The sequence below is a fragment of the Peromyscus leucopus genome, chromosome 13, assembly GCF_004664715.2.
Source record: "Peromyscus leucopus breed LL Stock chromosome 13, UCI_PerLeu_2.1, whole genome shotgun sequence".
Lineage (NCBI taxonomy): Eukaryota > Metazoa > Chordata > Mammalia > Rodentia > Cricetidae > Peromyscus > Peromyscus leucopus.
Genome location: NC_051074.1, coordinates 63471743 through 63495410, shown reverse-complemented (window position 1 = coordinate 63495410; position 23668 = coordinate 63471743). Strand labels below are relative to the sequence as shown.

Sequence of the window (23668 nt, the reverse complement as noted above, 5' to 3'; positions counted from 1 at the left end):
TTAATATTAATTAAAAAATAAGAATGCCATATCTGATCCTTCAGCTACAATGCCACGCGCCTTGTTCTGACTTTAAGATCCTATTACTAGTGTTCCAAGTCCACATATGACTGCGACCACCTGGCTGATACAAGAGGCCATCACATACATGCAATCTCCTTTATAATTGCACACACAGTTTTCAGGCTGATTCTTGATTGAATGGCTCAAAGGTTTAAACTGGGTTCAAAGAATTCTCATTTCAAATTCTGTATTTTTTATTTTTAAATTTTCTTTTTTAGTTTTGCATATGTGTATTGATTATAATTTACTGGGTATCTTCTTGTCCCCCTCCCCCACTGAACAGTCTTCTTTCCACCAAGCAACAACCCCTTGCCACACTCACGTCTTTTTTATGTGTGTGGCCGACTGCATTTAGTTAGGGCTGCCTGCATGCAGAGCATGGCAAGGGGTGGGTGTACTTGAAGAAGGTAATTTGCCAGTGGTTACAGCACTGAGGAATACAACTGCCCTCCCCCAGCAACCATTGACTACCAACAGCCCTTCAAGGGGTGGTGAGGCCGCAGGGGCTCCTCCCCAACCCATGACAGAACGGTGATGGGCCCAGCCTGGTACTTTGTTCAGTGTTCTTTTTAACATCCTCAAGCCTTTCCACACACACTCAAGGAACAGAGGGACAGAGGACAGAGGACGGTATTTCACTTGGCACTTGCTGAAGCTTAGAGCTTGACCACTACACAGGAGAAGTTCAGGAGAGTCAGCAGCCTACCCACAAACCGAGGGCTGGTGAAGAGAGGACAATGAGAAAGGGGCTTTACGAGCTGCACCCTTGAGGGGGCTCGTTCTTCTGGGCTTGTGCCTTCAGGATACCATCCCATGTTCTGGTCCTAACAGCGGTTCTACTCCAGATGTAGATGTAATACTTGGAGATGTAATACTGCCACTAAAGTCCTTCTCTGTCACATTCAAAGGACATAAAACCAGCTCCCCTTGGTCCTCAAAAGCTGGCAGGTAGGCGTGACGTGTTGGGTACAGTCACATTTAGGAGGACTGTCTTCAGAGGCTTAGGAGGACACCATCATAGAACACTGACAGTCCTCAGACAGGCTGCCCTGTCCCAACATGACCATACTCAGTCGGGATACAAAGGACTCATGCATTACCTTCAATTGTTCTACGGCAAAAGGTGAACCATCCTGCCGTAAGTTTTCAATAATCTGTTCCACAGTACTGGCTGAAAAACAACTATAAAAAAAGAAACACAATTTCACCAGTGCACAAGTAATTCCCTATTTCCAAGACACCAGTGAGCCTGAGCACCGGCTTTCCCCAAGTCCCATTTCAATATGAAGACTTTTCAATGAGCTTTTCAAGGGAGGGAATGCACAGCACTACCTGGGTAAGAGCACTGGGCATCTACCACTGCTAGTGGGAAACAAAGTCTACTCTTGGCTTCTCATTTGCTTTCCTGCATGGCTGGTACTTGTATTTAAATACACGTCTAAACTACAAAAACAGAGGTAACAGCCTCCCAGTCCTCTTCCTCCTGTTCTTTTCCTGGGCCAGTCAGCTAGGTTCTCAGATCACAGCGCGAGGCCCCTGGCTTAATATCTTCTGGGAAGATGACATTGTGAGGATAAAAGGTAAGGTAATTCGATTATGCTCTAGCTTTTCTTCCCAACTTTAAAAAGAGGTATTTTAAATTAAAAGAGTAAGCATGGGGGAGTATGGCAATGGTTGTTTCCTCTTGGAAGAGTAGGTGAGATGTTCCCTTCAAAGGTAAATGAAAATGAAAATGGGATCCCACCCATCTCAAACTGTGGAGCACTATAACGACAATGGGAGCAGACCTGACTTGATTTGCCTTCCAAAGGACAGCATGATCAGTATCTTGTGCTAAGTACCTGTTTATTTTGTCCATGTGTTCCTCAAATATGACAGATTTGTCTTGATCCATCTTGGACTGTTCAAAAAGAAGCAATTTGAAGTGACTCAAATCTTTTTAAAAATCTTTTAAAAGTTCATCACGTTTAATGATACACTTTGTGACAGATTATCACTTTCATTCAAATTACATTTAACACTCTCATAAATAACTGCCACCATATGTTCAAAATTCAGACAATCTGCAGAACTCCAGATAAGCTCTTGAAAGTGCCAAAGGCAAAAAAAAAGTCTTTTATTTATATTTTTATCATCTAAATGTTTCTATGACTCTAAGGATAAGAGTCTAGGACCTAAGACTTGAGAACACGTGTCAAATCTCCATCAGGGCTATAAATTCCCACTGCATGGCTGGCATCCCAGCAGCTCTACCTTCAGGGGGCGGGGTGGAGAAAACTACCTCAGGAAGTCAACCACGAGGGCTAGCCAACTCCTGAACTCAGTATTCAGCCTTTACCGCCTGCCTGCCTCTCAACCCGAGCTCTCTCCTGTCTACATTTCTAGTTAATCTCTTTTACTAACCCATGTCTCACATGACATAGTCCAGGCATCTTCTTATAAAGAAATGCCAGCTTATCCAGGCCATTCTTACAGTGCCGAACACCCACTTTACCGGAAGGGGAGACTGGACTGCGGCAATGGGAACAGGGCCTGAGTCTTGGGTGCAGTGTTTTTTACAGACAGCTCCGTACAGGCAGTCCTATCACACAGCTTTTTACACTGAACTCCAGTCAAGCTGTTCCTTTAAAGCCTGTGTGCCATGGGCTTCTCCATTCCGACACTTAAGGATCCAACACTCTGGACGGCCCTGTTTATCTTTTGTAAATTATGACATGTCCACCATAGCGTTCTAAGGATCAGGCAAGTACCTACATGTACCAGGAAGAGCTCCCTGAGTGCCAGTGCACGGAAGAGGACAGCAGACCCCGGTCTTGCAAGCTTGCAGCTCACAGGGGCCGCAGACCATCCCACTTAGCACGCCCTCTCTTCTGCACAGCACCCACCCATCCCCGCCCCTTGGCTAGGCTTTCTAGTGGAGGTGTGACCGCACTAAAACGTGTAAGCCACTTTTGATTGGTTTCCTACTCCACACCAGTATCCTGTCCTGCCTCCGCCCTGTCTCTAGGTCTCTCTAACTGACTATCACCCCCCTTCCTTTCCTCAGTTCTTCTTCTCTCCTACTCTTTTCCTTCTTTTTTGCAGTGCTGAAGAAACAGCTTTGCACACGCTGAGCAAACACTCCACCACTGTGCTATGCCCCTGCCCACTGCGCAGGGCTTCAGAGGCTCACGGTTCCTTAAAGGGCTCTCCCCAGGATTCAGCTTGCTCCAGCTGGCTTCCTACACTGAAGGATGATGTCACAATCTCACTTCTTCTTTGAAGCTGTCATTCTATTGATATCTCACTTCTACCTTGGTTCCTTTCATTTTATTTGACTTCATCAATTTCAGTGAAAGTTTAGAAGATTCATGTATTCAACTGTGATTTTAAGGATTGTTGACTTTGTGTGTGTGTGGCATGCGCGCAAATGTATAGTATGGGTGGGTATTTGTGGAGACCAGGCGTCAGCCTTAGACGCCATTCCTCTTTAAATGCTATCTTATTAGCACCTGAGCTCACCATTTAACCTAGGCCGGCCGGCCAACAAGCCTTGGGGGCTCTGCTTGTCTCCACCTTTCCAGAGCTGGGGTTACCAATGCATCACAGCTAGCTTTATAAAAAGCTCCCACAGGTGGGTGCTGGGGATCAAGTTCAAGTCCCGATATGGTTGTGCAGCAAGCACTTCACTGACTGGGTCACGACCTCCCCAGTTTCTATTTTTGGCCTTTATAAGAAAACTTGGGTAACATAAGTAAGAAATTAAACATTGCAGCATATTTTATTATTAGCGTTTCACTTTAGCAGCTCCACAAATAGTCTGAACGTTGAACCTCTTGTCACAGAAATGCCACAGAGAATGGCAAAAGCTTTTTCAAAAGCTCCTTCCGAGGCTAAGCACTTAAGTTCAAAAGACAAGCTGTGCAGTTGTGTGGGAGAAGGGCGGGCATCAGACGGCCAGCCCAACCCTGAAGCTCTGGCCCTCCCACCAAGCGGAAAGTAAATGATCCTCAGTGCGCTTTCTAGAGCCACAAGCCAAAGCTTACCATCTGCTCACTGTGTGAGCACTGTCCTTTCTTGTGGCTGGAGGCCGACTTACCTCGGCCTGGTAGCTTTCTAAGACACCTGCAACATCTTCTGCTGAAGGCGACTTCAAGGCCAACAGCTCTTCCTCTAACTTGTGTAACTAAAGGAAAGAAAACAAGATGTGAAACTTTGCTTTCAACCCCCTAGGATCCTTATCTTAAAATCTATGCTCCCTTCACATCAGCCCTGAAAGAAACGTAGACTGCAGCTACGTGCACATACACAGCAAACGCTACCTCTGAAGGATGGACAGGACCGGAAAGAAGGAGCCCTTGTGATGTGGGACAGCATGGAGGAAGAAAGGGAAGGTGAAGGAAAGGATGGGGTGGGCTGAGGTACTTTCTCCAAGGTCACACAGCTTTAAGCAATAAATTCCGTATTCACACTCATACCTACCAGAGATCTGTGACCTCAACCACTCTAGCAAACACCCAAACAATCACCTTCTCAGAATCGACAAAGTGTGTGGCGACTCCTGCTCGGTGCACATCTCTTCCTTTCAGTCGGAATCCTGTCAGTGCAAGGAAGTAACCCAGCTTTCCTTCAAGTCTCGGCAAGAAGTAACCTCCGCCCACATCAGGAAACAGCCCTGTAATTAAGTACAGCAAAAAGAGTAATTCAAACAGAAGGTGGAGCTAGTCCCTTACATCACGCAATAACTTCTATACAGACTGTGGATCTGTACTACAAATATGTTTTATACAACAAACTCAAATCACAAAAAATGTTATAAATTGTTAACTTGTTCTGAACAATTTCAGAATTCTTTGTATCTCATTGCTATAGCAGTAAGGAAAGTATTTGACTGTACAATATTTTGTACATTAGGAATATGCAGTATTGGGGGATAGATGGTCAGTGAGGACCTGAGTTTGACCCCTAGAACTGAGGTTCAAAAGTCCAAGTGTGTCAGCATCCGATTGCAATCCCAGAGCTGGACAAGCAAAAGCCAGAGAAGCACTAAGGTCACATGACTAGCTTAACCAAGCTCCAGGACAGTGAGGAGACCTTGTCTCAAAGACAAAAGGTGGACGGCACCTAAGAATGACAGCCAGTGCAACTAACAAACATCTGCTTTCCAAACAGGAAGCACAGAACTTCTTTCCGGTTAACTTGAGAGAGAGCCTGGAGGAGTAGCCCAGAGTGGCCTTGAACTTGTGATCTTTCCTCAGCCTGCAGCCTCCTCAGCACTGGGAATACAGTATGGGTTACCATGCCCAGAAAGTGTGGTATTTTAAACATAAATTCTGCCCAGAGTCTTACTTCACATTTCTTAAAATTTTCAGTGGCTATGTTTTCTCTCAGACTCAAACACCCCCCTCCCCCGACCCAGTCGTAAATGTCCACCCGTGTGTTCAGTTGCACCTCTTATCATCACGCTGTGACCCAGCCACTCCTGCATCTTCTCAATCGCTCTGCACCCACCTCCTGATGAGAGCCTCAGCAGCCTTCTGAGCACAGGAGACCCTTCTGTCCTGAAACATGCCCTTGTCCCGCCAGGTGTGGCCTGGCCTCTGACACACCAGTGCGTCTTTTCATCTCACCGTCTCTACACCTTGATCTCTGAGTGCTGCAGAGGCTACGCTTGCTGTTAGGACGCCCACCTGTGGTTAGTCCTCTTGACTCCTGTGGCTTTTAGTAACACCCAAATGCTGATTATTCTCGGTTAGTAACAAAATTGTGCCTCAAATCTGTAGATTGAAGCCTCAGCCCACAATGTAACTGTATTATTTATCGACCGAACTTCGGGTGTTGTGGATTAATCCTTTTGTACACTGTAAAGACGTATCTTTGCCAAGGCACCTTCTTACTGCTTTAATAAAAAGCTAAAGGGCCTTTAGCTAGGCAGGAAGTATAGGTGGGACAGCCAGACACAGAGGACTCTGGGAAGAAGAAAGGTGGGGTCACCAGGAGATGCAGAGGAAAAAAGACATGCTGGAGGACAGGTAAAGCCACAAGCCACATGGCAATACATAGATTAATAGAAATGGGCTAATTTAAGTTGTAAGAGCTAGTTAGTAGCAAGCCTAAGCTATGGCTCAGCTTTTGTAATTAGTAATGTCTCCATGTTATTACTGGGGAGCCTGAAGTCCTGACGAAAAGGTCCGACTACATTTAGGTATGACAGATTGCAAGGGGGAATGCCGTAATCCATCAGAACTATCCTCATGAAAGAGACACACACAGAGGAAAGGCCACAGGAAGACATGGCAAAGAGGCGGCCATCTGAGAGCCGAAGGAGGCGGCTCACAAGGAACCAAGCTTACTGATACCTGACCTTGGCTCTCAGCTCTCAGAGATGTGAGAACCAATATGTTGTTTTAAGCCAATCAGTCCATGGTTTTATTGAACAGGTTGGAGTTGATGAACAGTCTCAAACCTAGATCTTGCCTCTGCAGTGGGGAATAATCAACGGCAGCTTACAGCGTCCTTCCCATCCTACACAAAAACAAAACACCAAACCCTACATGCCTAACAAGAGCGAAGTGTTTCCAAGAAACTTTCATTCATCCTAGAAGAAAGTGCAAGAACACTTGGAAGAACTCAAATGTCAAAAGAAGTACAGGCTGGCAGATCTGTGTAAATTCAAGGCCAGTCAGGACCAGTCAGGGCTACATACTGTCACAGAGAGAGGGGCAGGGAGTAGGGAGAGGGGAGTAGAGAGGGAAGAAGGGAGGAAAAACAGAACAAAATAACCTTCAAACGTATCCAGCACCCAACAAAAGAAAAGTTGCACTTAGAATCTAATAAAAAATGACTAGCTGTCTTAGTCAGGGTTATTATTACCACAAACAAGCTGGGGAGGAAAGGGTTTATTTGGCTTACACTTCCACATCATCTCCCACCACTGAAGAAAATTAGGACAGGAACTCAAAACAGGGCAGGATCCTGGAGGCAGGGGCTGATGTAGAGGCCATGGAGGTTGCTGCTTACTGGCTAGCTCGTCATGGCTTACTCAGCCTGTTTTCTTATAGAACCCAGGACCACCAGCCCAAGGATGGCACCACCCACAAGGGGCTGGGCCCTCCCCCATCAATCACTAATTAGGAAAATACTTTATAGGCTTGCCTACAGTCCTATCTTATGCAAGAATAATTGAGGTCCCCTCCTCTCAGATGACTTTAGCTTATATCATGTTGACATAAAGCTATCCAACACACTGGCCACCTAGTGCCAAACCTTTAGTCCCAGCACTTGAGAGGCAGAGGTAGGTGGATCTCTGAGTTCAAGGCCAGTCTAGCCTACATAGACCCTATCTCAACGAGAAAAAAAATTAGACAACTAATATGGCATGATAAATATAATGAGATTGAATTAATTGAAACTGACATCAATGTAAGAATTCGCTCATATGTTCAAAATATTTAGAGACAGAGAAGTCATATATTTAGCAAGTCAAATCCTATTTCCATAGATGAAAAGGGACATGAATGCACAGACTGAAAGCTATTTACAAATGCAAAGGGCAGATGAGACTTTGCAGGGGCAGAAGTTTAAAATATAGAAATAGAAACTAAATGAAAAAAAAAAAAAACACTCTAAGTTGAAATGCACTTAACACACCCCACTGAGCGTCATCACTTAGCCACACAGCACACTACCCAGAGCATCAGCTGTGCATTCTTATGATCACATGGCTGACCAGGAGCTGCAGCCCAGGAACACAGGAGAGTGTCTCGCTACACAGTACTAGCCAATCTGGAGTACAGCTTCTACTAAATATGTACATAAAAGTGATTTTTTAAAAAGCCAATTAACCTGCTTTTATCTGACAAGACTAGAAAAATAGAGCAGCAAATGAAAACTAAAGTAGTTGAAAATTAGTAATGAATGTCTCAGCAAAAACCAGTTAAATGAAAACCAAATTCTGATTTAAGATCAATATAATTGATAAACTTCAAATCAGAATGAGCTGAAGAAAAAAGGAGTAGACATAAAGTTAATCAAGATTGAGAGGGACAGAGAACACTATAGAGTCTACACATATTAGAATATCATGGGCTGCATTATACTAATTGTAAAAGTTCCTTCAAAGATTCAACCTACCAACGCTTGTGCAAGAAGATAGCTTTACTGGCCAAGCATGTACCAGAGGCTTTGAATCTATGATTACAAACTTTGTCAAAAAGAAAACTACCAGCCCAGATGGCTTTACTGATGTATTCTACATTTAGATGATACCAATGCTACACAAAGGAAAAAAGAAAAACAAACAGCATTACCAATACTCATCCAAAGAAAAGTCATTACAAATCACACTGCAAACTCCCATAATCAGAACTACAAAAATTACACATAAAGTTTCAGCAAATCAAACCAAATAACATATTAAACAGTTTACAAATATCAGGGGAAGATGTATTACAGGGAAATTTGTACATAAAAACCATTCAAAATAATTTACTATTAACAAACTAAAGAAAAAAGAAAAAGCCAGTGATCATCTCAATAGATGCAGAAAAAAATATCTGACAAAACCTCATATTAGTAACTTAACAAGACACCTAAAACCTCTAAAGCAACAAGAAGAAATAATAACCCACAAGTAGATGGGAGGAAATAAACTCAGGGCTGAAATCAATGAAATAAAAAACAATAACAACCAAATGATGGTGCTGTACTTCTATTTAATCCCAGCACTTGTGAAGCAGAGGCAGGTGGATCTCTGAGTTTGAGGCCATCCTGGTCTACAGAGTGAGTTCCAGGACAGCCAGGGCTACACAGAGAAACCCTATCTCTAAAAAACAAAAACAAATAAACAAAGAGCAACTACAAAATCAATACAAATAATCAATGAAAGAGAGTTGGTTCTTTCAGAATAATCAACAAGACTGACAAACCCATACCCAAATCAACTAAAAGACAGAAGATACAACTAAATAAAATTAGAGATGAAAAGGGAGACATAACAACAGACACCAAGGAAATTCAGAGAATCATAAGGACAATTTAAAAAAAAATCTGCATTCCACCCAACTGGAGACTCTAAAAGAAATAGATTAATTTCTTGATATAAATGACCTACCAAAACTAAGTCAAGATAAAATAAGCAATTTATAATGACCTATATAACCCCTAGTGAAATAAAAGCAATAATTAAATCTCCCAACAAAACAAAACCAAGTGCCAGATGGATTCATCACAGAATTATACTAGTCCCTCAAAGAAGAATTAGCACCAATATTCTTCAAATTATTCCACAAAATAGAAACCGAAGGTTCACTTTCTAGCTTTTTTTTATGAAGCCACCAATATCCTAATACCTAAATGACACAAAGACCTAAAAAAGGTATATAGACCTTTACCCTTATGAATATAAATGCAAAATTTCTAAGTAAAATACTCCCAAACCAAATCCAAGCAAACATCTATCATGATCAACTTGTCTTTATCCCAGAGATGCAGGATCGAGCGACTAGTGATACATGGGCCACACCTACTAATAAAGATCACTGAGGGCAAGCCCACAGCCAACATCAACTCACATGGGGGCATTTCCATTAGAATGAAGAGTGAGACAAGGTTGTCCTCTCTCTCTCAATGAAGAACTGGAAGTCTTGGCTAGAGCAACAAAACAATTCGGATCAAGGGGACACAATTTGGAAAAGAAGACGTCAAGGTATCTTTCTTTGCAGGTGATAAGACTGGATACATAATGATGCTAAAAACTCCATCAGGAAAACTTCTACAGGTGATTAAACACTTTTAGCAAAATAGCAGGACACAAAATTAACACACACAAATGAGTAGACTTCCCATATATAAACAACAAACACACTGAGAAAGAAGAAATGAAGGAAAGAGTACCTTCACAATGGTCTCAAAACAAAAAAATATCTTGGGATAATGCTAACCAAGCAAGTGAAACACTTGTACAATAAAATCTTTAGCACTGAAGAGCATATCAGAAGATAGAAAGAGCTCCTAATGCTCATGGATCAGCAGGATTAACATAGTAAATATGGCCATCCTACCAAAAACAATCTACAAATTTAATGCAATCCCCATCAAATTCCACCAATTCTTTATAAATTTTTTTTTTAAAAAATCTTAACTTCATATGGAAACACAAAAAACCAGGATTAGTGAAAACAATCCTGAATAATAAAAGAACTGCTGGATGTATCACTACCCCAGATTTCAAGTTGTATCACAGATACAGCATAGTATTGGCATAAAAACAGACATGTTGATCAATGGAACTGAATTGAAGACTTAAGTCCACATAACTATAGACACCTGATTTTTAACAAAGAAGTAAAAAATACACATCGGAGAAAAGGCAGCATTTTCAGCAAATGATGCTGGTCGAACTGGATGGCTTCATGTAAAAAAATGAAAATTGATCGCTATCACTGCACAAAACTAAAATCCAAACAGATCCAGGACCTCAACATAAGACCAGATACCCTGAATCTGATACAAGAGAAAGTGGAGAATAGCTTTGAACTCATTGGCACCAGAAATGATTTTCTGAACAGGACACGGATAGCAGATGCACTAAGATCAACAATTAATAAATAGGACCTCATGAAATTCAAAAGCTTCTGTATGGCAAAGGACACCATCATTCAGGCAAAGTATCAGCCTAGAGAATGGGGAAAAAACTTTATCTATTATATATCTGAGAGAGGGTTAGTATCTAGAATATATAAAGAACTAAAAACAAAAAACAAAGCAAAAAATCTGAACATCAATAAAACAAACAACCCAATTAAAATAATAAGGTGCTGAACTAAGCATAGAGTCTTCGCAAGGTGGAACACAAATGGCTGAGAAACACTTAGAGAAATGTTCCAATGTTCAACATCCTTAGCCACTAGTAAAATGCAAATTAAAACTGCTTTGAGATTCCATCTTTCACCAGTCAGATTGGCCAAAATCAATAAAACAAATGACAGTTCATGCTGGCAAGGATATGGGGTAAGGAGAGCACTTACTCACTGCTGGTGGGAGTACAACCTTGTACAATCACTATGAAAATCAGTGTGGGTTCCTTAGGAAGATGGCAATCAATCTAACTCAAGACCCAGTTATACAATAAACCCAAAGGACTCTGTTATACCACAAGGACACTTGTTCAACCATGGTCATTACTGCTCTATTCATAATAGCCAGAACTTGTAAATACCTTAATGTCCATCAACCAATGAACAGATTGTGACACTGTGGTACATTTACACAATGGAGCTAGAAAAAAAATCATTCTGTGTGAAGTAACCCAGAGCCAAAAAGACAAACACTATGCTTTCTGTTATATGTAGGTGTTAGCTTTTAAGCTTTCTACATCTGGACTACAATCTGAATGGCCACAGAGGTTAGGTACCTAGTAAAGAACTAGAGAGGAGGAGAGGACCTCCCAAGGAAGAGGAGAGTGTGCAGCGTGAGAGAGTCTGGGGAGCGTTCAGTCCTGAATGGGATGTCTTTATCACAGGACGTCTTTATCAGACCCCTCTCCCTCAAGGCTCAGGGATCTGTAAGGAAGAGGAGGCAGAAAGACAGGCAAGGGCCAGAGGTGGTGGGTGACTCCAAGGAAAGACTGTCTTGCAGACACAACAGGACAGATGCACATGTGGACTCAGAGAGGCTATGGCAACATGCACAAGACTGGCACAGGATCGAGCTACATGGGGTCTCCGCGCTGAGAGAGGCATGTGAGCACAACCCTAACCACAAGCCATCTGCAACTGCAGCTAGAGTTTTCCGGCCTGGCCCACAGTCAGGACAAATCTCTGTTACCCGCCAGTCCCACAGCCGCTCAGACCCAACCAAGTAAACACAGAGACTTATATTGCTTACAAACTGTATGGCCGTGGCAGGCTTCTTGCTAACTGTTCTTATAGCTTAAAATAATCCATTTCCATAAATCTATACCTTGCCACGTGGCTCGTGGCTTACCGGCATCTTCACATGCTGCTGGTCATAGCAGCGGCTGGCAGTGACTCCTTCCGCCTTCCTGTTCTTTCTTTTCTCCTGTTACTCCTGCCTATATTTCCTGCCTGGCCACTGGCCAATCAGTGTTTTATTTACTGACCAATCAGAGCATTTGGCACACAGACACCAGCTTTCTCCAAAGGAGTGTCACTAGAAACGTCAACCACACCCCAGGGCCCCCATCACAGAACGAACTCAGCGGCAATTCTGTGTTGTATTTTCCTCTGGTTTAGCATCTTTCTTCTTACTGGTCTGTCACCTGTTTGTTTTGATTGGGGGTTTTGGGTTTTTGTGTGGATGGATTGTTGCTTGTTTTTGGTTTGTTTTGTTTTCATTTTTGTTTCTTTTTTTTCTCTCTTTTGAAGGGAAGAAAGAGAACATAAACATTAGGTGGTATGGATGCTGGGAGGAGCTGGGGTAGGGAAAAAACATGATCAAAATATATTGTCGGAAAATGTTTTCAACCAAAAATGAAAAACATTATCTACAATGCAATAGGAAATGAACACAATTCTGGTAAAATATGTGTAAGACCTACACACTGAGAACTATAAAACTTGGGAAAATTAAAACTGAAAAACTGACTTGTTCTAAAGACACCATCTTACTAAGATGTCAGTTCTTGGGCAGAGGAGATGATTTAGTCAGTGAAGTGTCTGCCACGTAAGCATGAAGACCAGAGACGCCCTGGAAAGAGCTGGTGTGGTGGCACATGCCTGCGTCCCAGTGCTGAGAAGGCGCACACGGGGATCCGCGAGGCTTGTGCCAGCTTCGGATTCAATGAGTGACCCTGTCTCAAAAAATAAGGTGGAGAGCAACAGAGAAAGACACCCCTGGCCTCCACATGCACAGGCCAGACACCGTTGCACACACAAACACGTACAGCACAACCATAAAATAAGTCAATATTGCCTAAACTGATAAGATGTTAGATTTGCCAAACACAATAACAGAAGGCATTTTTGTTGCAATTTACAAACTAAATTTTATACAGAAGTACAAATGGTCTTTATAACCAGAACCACTTGGGGGTGGGGTAAAGCTGGGTGGTTACCGCTACTTGATTTCCAGAGTGCTGTAAGGCAACGGCAATCAAGAAGGTGAGAGACCAGCCGGCAGCACAGACGTCTACCAGACACAATGGTGAAGACAGCTGCCCTTTCCACACCCGCGGGAGGGACTCTCTCAGCACCACAGGAATGCTGACCTATGAGGCTCTCAGAGTTTGGAAACGTGAGGACAGTTTTCCTGAAGTAAGGTTAACTCCGGGGTACTAAGATCTTCAGATAATGTAATGACTGAGCTAACAGAGAGCCCCTGGTCATTTTACGTTCTTTCGTTGTTGTATCTCACAGGGAGTCCTTTGGCTCCACATGTATAGGTATAAAATATCTGAAATGTAGTAAAGGAATGTGATTCAAAAGTAATTACAAAAACTTTTTGGTGTTTTTACCTATTCCCGTTTCTGGCATTGCAAAGAGGGACCTTTCCGTAGCCACTCGGAATCGTCCATGAACTGAAAGACCAACTCCCTAGGGAAATAAGGGGGGGAAAGTGCCTTAATATGTGGTAGAAATTGAAAGATTAACACACGAATATTACAAAACAAGAAGTGTGCACTGTCTTTATATTCCACAGCCGTTTGTCTCAGCCCCAAACCTCACAAGTCCCGATGAATTTGCTGGACACAAAGGCACAGGCATCTCTGACAGGCGAGGCTGGCCTGCTCTAAGCAGGCAGTTTCCCTCAGCAACCTGAACTGTGCTCTCGGCCTTCCAGGCATTACAGGACACCTACTCTCCACGGAAGCCGAGAACTGTTTATTATTGGCACTAATAACCATAAAAGCACAATCAAGTTATTATGGAAAATTTCAATAATTTTGAAAAGAGTATTTAACACATTTCTTTACTTAACCTATTTCGTCGAATAAAATTAGCCACATCATTATCTTCCCATGCAGCGTCTAATGGGACCCATAAAATGTGTCCAGATCGGCTACTAAAAAGTTTGGTTGAAGGTTCGTCTCATTTGGAGAATGGCACTGAAAAGAGCAAGCACTGAGCACAGCAAACGCTGGGACAGAAGCGTATGTGAAGACCCGCCACCACTGTGTGCGCCGACTGCTATCACAGTACCTCCGCTCTGTGTGCTCGGCTCCGTCCACGTTATTCACAATTTCACATTGTTCCCATTTTAACCAGTGAGATGCATAACTCAGAACAATGGCAGCCTCTGTGAGCTGTGTGTTAGCTAAATAGCGTTCCCTATCTGATGCTCTTAATTTTCACTATGATTTTCTAAGTTTCTTCATATGTTTTGCCTCTTAGTTCAGTCATTGGTAAGTTATTAACCCTTTAAGGGTCTCGCTAAGAAAACACTTGAACATACAAGTCTTTTCTTATACTGTACATTAAGCTTAAAATTTAATGATCATGGCCATAAGCATGTCGATCAATGGCGTCCCTGAGTCAGACCTATGTCCTCTATGGTCAATGCCTGTAAGTTATATTCGGTTTGCTCTGTGCAGGCAAATGTGTTTGTTCTGGACACCGTGCTGGGACACAGTCAACTGACAACATTGCCCAAGTCAGCACATCTTATACTTCAAGACTACAGTGAAATCTCATGATTCTGATAAAAATAAGACATCTTATATTGATAATTCTCACGTCTATTTGATTCTCTACTTTTGGTTGTCATATTGTAACTGAAAACTCAGAATTGTTCAGGAATGTGCTACTATGAATTTAAAAGAAATGTCAGGCAATTAGTAGCTAATTAGCACAGCGTTCGTAAGCCCAGGGCACAGATGTCTCCAGTTCTCAACTCATAGACCCTTCCTCAGCTCTCATCTATCTAATTATTGCCCTCCTCTTTTACCTATTAAAATTCCACAAAAGGCACGAATTTATGGCCATTATTATTTACATATCAAGCTAAATTCTGAGCACAATTTTCTACCTAAGTCCTATCATTCTCTTCCAAAAGACACAGTGATTGTCAAAACCTTCAAGTTTCCTCATGTTTCACACATGAGATATAAACACATATATGACATACAGCAGTATATATTTTTAAATCCCCATCCCATGGCCTGCAAGGAGCTAGGCACTGAAGCCGAGCTACCCAGTGTGCGTTCCCTCCTTCTCGTCTTCCTGTCCTCATCCATCAGCCACAGCTTCAGACCATCCCTCTAAAGGTTTAGCCTTCTATGCCTTCAATTGATCATGTAATTTTAAAAAGTTAGCTTGCATTACTAAATAACGGGTTTCATTATGGCATTTCATACAAAGATCATTTCATTATCTCAATGATATTTACTTCATTATACCTCTGTGCTGGCTAGTCTTATAACTTGACACATAAGCTAGAGTTATCCGAAAGGAGGGAAACTCAATTGAGAAAATGCCTCCATAAGATCCTGCTGTAAGGCATTTTCTTAATCAGTGATGGTGGGGAGGGCCCAGCCCATGGTGGGTGGGGCCATCCCTAGGCTGGTGGTCCTGGGTTCTGTAAGAAAGCAGGCTGAACAAGCCATGAGGAGCAAGCATCACTCCTCCATGGCCTCTGCATCAGCTCCTGCCTCCAGGTTCCTGCCCTGTTTGAGTTTCTGTTCTGCTTCAGTGATGGACTACAATGTGGAAGTGTGAGCCAAAGAAACCCTTTCCTCCCCAGCTTGCTTTTTGGTCCTGGTGTTTCGTCACAGCAAGAGAAACCCTAAGATACCTCCATCCACCACCCCCTTTGTTGGTCCCCTTTCTTCTCCCTAATAATCCCCCTTCCTTCAGCTTTCCTGTCACACAGTGAAGTGTGCGCATGTGTGTGTGTGTATGTATATGCACACACATATACACACACAAACACAAACACACACACACACACACACACACACATTCAAGTAGACATGCAATTTTGGAATAAGGATGAGCTAGAAGAAAAGGCTTCTGCCTAAGGACTTTCCTCCCTTGCCAGCAGTGGCTGAACAATGGCCCCAGGAACGATCAACCCAGACCAACCTGAGGAGCAAAGGGGGTAAGGGACTAGACAAAGTTAGTATTGAGGTATTTAAACTAAAACACAGTGGTCAGCTGTGGGGTGGTGACAGGCAAGTAAGTTTAAAGGTCATCTGAAATTTGAGTTGAAGATCGCATGGCAGCTAAGTAAAGACTGAAATTAGGGGTAGAGAGCAGAACCTGAGAAGGTCACGGCCAGTACATCCCAGAACAAAGCAGACACTTGGAAAGAAGCAGGCGATAGAAGGGTCAAAAAGTCGGTAGGAGCCAGAGGACCAGGGAGTTTGTGGTGAGATTGTCTCCTAGCAACATCAGAAGCTACACACCTAAAGCCTCAGCCACATGACTGCCCAAATGTGCCCTGAATAAGGACAACATCAGTGGACATGCCAAAGTGGACATAGAAAAACCCAAGAGACTCAACCCTACACAAATAACTACAGGCAACTTTGGAATGCTAAAAGTGGGAGAAACAGTCTTCCACGGGGAAGAGCACACCAATTGGTTACCCAGCACCAAATGGTCAGCCTTGGAAACATGCATAAAAATGACACAGACTGAGCGGGTTAGATTTAGGGGTGTGTGTGTGTGTGTGTGTGTGTGTGTGCGTGCGCGCGCACGCGCACAATAAAAAAAAGGCCATGACTTTGAGGAGAACAGGGAGGGGTTATGAGGGAGGAGTATGGGGAGGGGTATGGGGGAGGCATGCACAAAGCCCTGGGTTCAGTCTTAAGCACTGCACAAAACCAAGTACAGTGGCACAAACTTGTAATCAATCTTAGCACCTGGGAGGCAAAGGCAGGAGGCTCAGAATTCAAGGTCATCCTCAGCTCCATAGAGCTTGAGACCTGACTGGAATACTAAGACCCTGACTTGTAAACAAAAAACTTCTAAAGCTTAATGTTGTATTATATTTAACCATTAATTTTAATGGTTAAAGGAGGTGCTTCTCTGCTATACAAGAAAGGTCTTAAAGCCTTCCATTTTTACTGCATTAACTAATCTTTTTTTTTGGGGGGGGGTGTTGAGAAAGGGTTTCTCTGTGTAACAGTCCTAGCTGTCCTGTAGACCAGGCTAGCCTTGAACTCACAGAGATCCACCTACCTCTGCCTCCCAAGTGCTGGGATTAAAGGCATGCACCACCACTGCCCAGATCAACTAATCAATTTCTAATCCCCTGTATCTACCCTGCACCCTGCCAAGAGTTGCCAACCTCTGTTCATCTGAGTGGAACTTTCCATGCATGAGACAGAGGACTCGCTCTGCTCCCTGGGACACCACTCTATCTTCTGAGGTTTTTCCTCTCTCTTCTCTTTACACCCTAGTGTTGGTCTAAGGCCATCCCTCTATTCCATTCATCTACAGTTGGTCTATACTCATTCCCTAGGCAATCTGTAGCCCCTGCTCTCCATTAATTACCTGTACCTCCTCATATCATTTCACTTGAATCCCTAAAATAGCTCCCTAAATAATCTCTTTGCCTTCAACCCTACTCCCCGCCAGTCTGTTCTTTTCCTAAGAGCCCTCCCTCTCTCTAAAATGTAAATATGTTCTAGTCAAGCCCCTGCTGAGCACTTATGCGGCTCTTCAGATTGACGCCAGGATAAATTATTCAGCACGTCTTTGTGTAGAAGGATGATCTGGCCGCTCACCTCTCTGGCTTCGGTATTTAACTCCTACCTGCTGCAAATTCCAGATGCAGGCCCACTGAACTTCCTGCAGGACTCTCCCTCTCTCCCTTTTCACATACATCATTTTCTCCTCACTCACACACTGTCCCTCAGTATTTCGGCAAAGACTGATATGACTGCCCCACACATTGCATTCTTCTCTCCTGACTGGCTCTTCTCAGGCAAATTCTCCATTTCTGAATCTTGGGTCCAAAATGACTTCCTCCACATGCATCTCCACTGCATCTCATCACTAAACTACCCGCACATGCGCACCGCTGAGGTGGTACTCTCATGGATTATCAGATACTCTGCACTTGCCTGACTCAACAGAGAACTCTGTAAGGAAAGAATACATGTCTGACGTGTTCACTATTTTATCCTCAGTATCTAACCAGTCTCTAGCACAAATAGACATCAATATATTTGGCTGCTTGGGAAATAGTTGAGAGCAATCTTGAATACAGCTAAGGTCATGCTGAGGCTCTAGTTAGTTTCAAACTTCCCACGATCACATATCCCTTGAAGGAGTTTACTTTGTAGACCAAAGGAACTACCTCCCCCACTCCAGTCTGTGATGGTTCTATGATTCTAAAACAAAAGAACTATCTAAATCACAAATCACCAAACCAACGTGGTGGGTGGGAATAGAGCAAGGAAGACACAGCCTAGGAGGACAGGAGGCTCCCACTCGGCCTTGAACCCAGGGTGCTTTTACAATGACAAAGAGAATGAAACCAACATCTAACCAGTGCAACCGTGGACGGCCAAGGGAAAAGGAAAGTAACTTACAGAGCAGGGAGTCTGCAAGTGTCTGACAGCGTCCAGAATGCTCGTACTCAAAGAGAGCCTTGAACTAAAGTGGACGAGGAGGGGAGCAGGAAAGCCATGCTCTTGGCAAGGAAATGGACATCCTTGGGATGGGGTAGAGAAAGGCAAAGGACAAAGGGCTCTAACAAGACAGACAGACAAGCTTGGACAGACTACCTAAGGTGAGACACATGTGAAAAGATGCCTGACATCTTGAAAATTAACATGGATATATGTAATATATGTGAAAGAATATGCATGACATCTTGAAAATTAACATGGATACATGTAATATATGCGAAAGAACATGCATGATATCTTGAAAATTAACTTGTGGATATATGTAATATATGTGAAAAGTATGCATTACATCCTGAAAACTGACTCATGCTTACTTATGAACAATGAGGGCTGAGGGCACAGCTCAGGAGACTACTCCAACAGCATGCACCAGGCTGAGTCTGATCCCCACAAATGCATGGGGGCAGGGGTGAGGGCAGAAAGCTAATGACCTGAAAACTTTCTAGAAGAACCTTGCAACTAAGGACAATCTTAACTCTCAGACAGAGGAAATCTTAAATAGATAAGATTCCCAAAGTGGGAAACTTGATCAAGGAAAAGAAGTTATTCATCCACACGTGGATATACGATCCAGTCATGAGCATGAATAAAAATTAATGCAAATAAGTATAGTGTGCACACTTAGAAATCAAGAGTTTTCCTGTTCCTGCAGTTACTATTCCAGTAATCAAACACACATATATGAATACTTCCATATGTAGATAATTTTCCATGTATAAAGAAAAAGACCTCATGGCTCAAAGAGTGGCATGTCCAAGACTGAAGAGCCTCGTCTGGTCCTTCTTGCTGGGTCATCACATGGCAGAGAACATCACGGTGAGCCAGTGCACACAAGATTAAGATTTCAGTCTTAAAGAGGGCTTGGTTCTTTTCTTGAAGTTTTAAAATGATTGGAAAGAAAAAAAACTGGTGACTTAAAAATTCAGAGAGTGGGAAGAATTGTAGCAAATGAGGCAGAATTTAAAAGTTTCTCAAAAAAAACTTCAATTTAGTTAAGAAAATCATTTCATTTTTTTCATGTTCCATTAAATCCTCAGTTTCTACTAAATGATGTTAAGAAAAATTCAGCTCTTTATTATAATACAAAAGGGATTCTAACATGTCACCTTCTCTACTGTCAGTAACAGCAAAAACAGAATACTTGTTAAAACTGAAAAAGGCTGCTATTACAGCTAACAGATGAGGTGGTATTGTGTTCCCCAAAATATTGTGCACCCTAATAAACTTATCTGGGGTCAGAGACAGAACAGCCACTAGATACAAAGGCTAGAAAATGGTGGCACTCACACCTTTAATCCTAGCATTCCAGAGGTAGAAATCCTCTGGATCTCTGTGAGTTCAAGGCCACATTGGAAACAGCCAGGCATGTGACATGTGACACACGCCTTTAATCCCAAGAAGTGAGCCTTTAATCCCAGGGAGTGATGGTAGAAAGGAAAGATATATAAGGCGTGAAGACCAGTGCCTGGTTAAGCATTTGGCTGGTTAAGCTTTTAGGCTTTTGAGCAGCAGTTCAGCTGAGATTCATTCTGGATGAGGACTCAGAAGCTTCCAGTCTGAGGAAACAGGATCAGCTGAGAAATTGGCGAGGTGAGGAAGCTGTGGCTTATTCTGTTTCTCTGATCTTCCAGTGTTCACCCCAATAACTGGCCCAAAGTTTGATTTTATTAATAAGTACCTTTAAGATTCATGCTACAAAAAGACCTTTGTAACATATGGATGGAACTTTGGGACTGTTCATTCTCTTCATAGAACAGGACATGTCTCACGTGACCTCAGTAGCTTAGCCTTAACTGAGCAGAATCAAGACTCCCCGTGGGTGGCCTGGGTCCTGTTCTAACATGTCCTAAGGTCATGCTCAGTGTTTCCACTGCAGTTCCCATGGCTCAGTTAATCAGAACACACCAAAGAATAACTCAGTCACTGGCCTAGCTAAAGCAATTCTGCCTACTCCAGCTCTATTCTACCTTTTTTCTCCTATGACAGAGTTTCTCTGTGTTTCCCTGGCTGTCCTGGAACTCACTCAGTAAACCAGGCTGGCCTCAAACTCACTCACAGAGATCCGCCTGCTTCTGCCTCCCAATGCCGGGATTGAAGGTGTGTGCCACCACCCAGTGCTTCTTCTTCCAGAGTTACTCTCCCGGCTGACTGGATTCCAAGGACAGCACAGACTGACACAAGGGACCAGGACTCTGACAAATGCAGCACTAAGCCAGGCAGAGCAGACATCCCACAACAGGGTGGACTCCAAGTGGCGGCAGTTACACCACGATGGAAACCGAGGCTGCACCCAAGAACAACGATCAACGGAAGCCAGAGCCATAGTAACTTACCCAGAACTCCCTGGAGGACCAGAACTGAGTTCGTGATCAACCAGACTTCTGGCCCCACCAAGATGCCTGCTCTGTCAGCTATGCGGAACCCAACCACATCACCTCCAGCCTCTGTCTTTGATGCCCTCTCCTGTCCAATGTCGGCCCCTGGAAGGTGGCTCTGGGGTCATTGACCAGCTCTGATCCTCCTGGTGTGCCACATGATTAAAGCTCCCTTCCCTTGCCCTTCACACACACACTGGCCCATACTTTTATCCTAAAACTCAGTAATAAAACCTTCCAAAATAGGTTTGGAAACTTAATTTTTCATTTTCGATTATATAGTAACCCTTCTAAGTTCTCAGTTGGCATCTCTATAACAAAAGACAGACAGGAGAAAAATGTGTGCACATGAGAAAAAGGACTGAATCATTTACTAAAATTATGCAAGGCTGGAAAGAAGCTTTCACTGAATTTTTTACACAGATTAACATCAGCTGTAAATAGAATGATATCTGATCCAGACACTAGACAAATACTAATTGAATCTTTGGCTTTTGAAAATGCTAATGCAGAATGTAAAAGGGTGATTAGGCCCTTAAAGGCAAGATTAGCACCCACAGAAGAATGAATCAGAAATACAGTTGATATTGGCCCCAAGAAAGAGTTAGGAATAGGAATCATTCCATATATATAACACATATTAGATTCCATACAGGTCTGCCAAGCCCTCTAGAAAAAAGTAATTATGAAATTGATCAGTTATTAGTAGAAAATGTGCTGGACACCTCAGAGTTTCAAAAAAAAAAAAAAAAAAACCATGTCAATAGCAAGAGTTTAAAAAAGGATTTTTCTATCACTTGGCAACAAGCCAAAGAAATTATAAGGAAATGTCTTATTTGTTCCTTATATAACCAAACTCCACTACCTGCAGGAAGTAACCCAAAAAGGTACTCAAAGAAATGAAATTTGGTAAATGGGTGTTTCATTTTGCAGAATTTGGAAAATTAAAATACATACACCACACCATAGATACATATTCAGGATTTCAATGGGCTACTGCTTTGAGTTCTGAAAAGGCTGATTCTGTAAAGCATACTATAAGAAGTCATGGCCATTATAGGAATACCTGTACAAATTAAGACTGACAATGCTCCAGCATATGTCTTTAGTAAAATGAAACAGTTTTTTGCATATTATAACATAAAGCATATTACAGGTATACCACACAATCCCATAAGACAAGCAGTTATAGAAAGGTCAAATCTAACTTTAAAAGAAATGATTAATAAACAGAAGGGAGTAACCAAGCTTCCCAGAGATAGATTGCATAATGTTTTATTAACTTTAAATTTTCTAAATGCTAATGAGAAAGGAATGACAGCTGCAGAGAGACACTGGACAAAAGAAAAAAAAAAACTACAGAATTAAATCAGCCTGAGTCCTTTAAAGGTGCTGACCTCAGAATGGAAACCAGGATATGTGCTACATTGGGGAAGGGGTTTTGCTTTTGTTTCCACAGAATGAGAAAAGCTATGGATACCATCAAAATTAATAAAATTCAATTTGAACAGGAGACCTATTGATCAGAAGTGATAGTCCATCAACTGAGGAGGCAATTTAACATGTCAAAAGGAATAACTCACCAATTAGACTTCAAGGACTTTTGAACAGATAGACATCTAAAGAAGAAGGGAGAAAGAACTGTCCAGAAAATATTACCAAGGAAAAAAACCATTCTAGTATAATGGTATAATTACTTTCTACAGGGTATAATCTCTTTATCTCTCAAAATATTTGATGTCCCAACTCAATTACAGACCAAAGCTGACTCTGGAGTTGGAGTGTGGCTCTCTCCTTCTTTAAACCCAAGCATGTTGTTAAAAGAAAATTCAGAGTCTCTGTCTCATATCAGAAGAGCCACCTGGTGTAGGACAGAAGAAAGCCAAAATCCAGGGACTACTGTTGTCACAAATTTCTTTCCCCTAAAATTTATTTTGACTCTTTAAAACTTTTCTTTAGGTATATTATTATCTTAATTTTTAAACTTTCCATTTTGATATTAATAATGTTTAAGTTTTCCACAATGAGCAATAAATTTTCTTAACAGTGATAACTTAAGTCTCCAAAAGGAAGATGGGGCTCCACAACAACAATTCTACCTGGATCACAATAATGCCATTAGCCAACATTTCAGTTTTTTCAGGGTATCATCACCCCTAGACAACAGGAAGTAATTTTGGGGACAACACCCACATTCCTAAGAGGTGGGGAGAATGGTATTTGGTGGGTTATGGACACTTGTCATCATTTATGGGGGTTGTTTATTAATTGTTACTGGTATTGACAAGGAAGGAAATTATGCAAATGATATTATATTCAGGGATCTCTTTGAAAAAAAAGAAAAGTGGAAAAAGAAAAGAAAGGGGGAGAATATAGGAATTATAGGATGGAAGGGTAGACTGTTGAATCTACTTTAATAGGGTAGATTATTGAATCTATTATAAACTAAGGGACAACTATTAAGCTCAAATATTTTATATTTGTAAGGATTGATACAAATTTAAGGTAATTTTTGTTGCAGCCCACTATATATATTTATATTTCTACTTTTAAAAGATTTTTATATATTGATATAAATTTAAAGTTATTTTTGTTACACTGTATATATGTTTCTACTCTTGTTTAAAGGGGTTTTTATATATTGATACAAATT

General features: G+C 42.1%; 1 protein-coding gene across 3 annotated transcripts in view; it reads right to left on the bottom strand.

Moving 5' to 3' along the window:
• Hibch (3-hydroxyisobutyryl-CoA hydrolase) overlaps positions 1-23668 on the bottom strand; it is a 65877-nt gene that overhangs the window by 7362 nt on the left and 34847 nt on the right. For all 3 annotated transcript variants that reach the window (XM_028886811.2, XM_028886800.2, XM_037210429.1), the window contains 5 exons: positions 13517-13595; positions 4572-4717; positions 4142-4228; positions 1905-1963; positions 1164-1245 (listed from right to left, as the gene is read on the bottom strand). In XM_028886811.2, coding sequence (XP_028742644.1) covers positions 1164-1245; positions 1905-1963; positions 4142-4228; positions 4572-4717; positions 13517-13595 — 453 coding nt within the window. The remainder of the gene's footprint in view (positions 1-1163; positions 1246-1904; positions 1964-4141; positions 4229-4571; positions 4718-13516; positions 13596-23668) is intronic.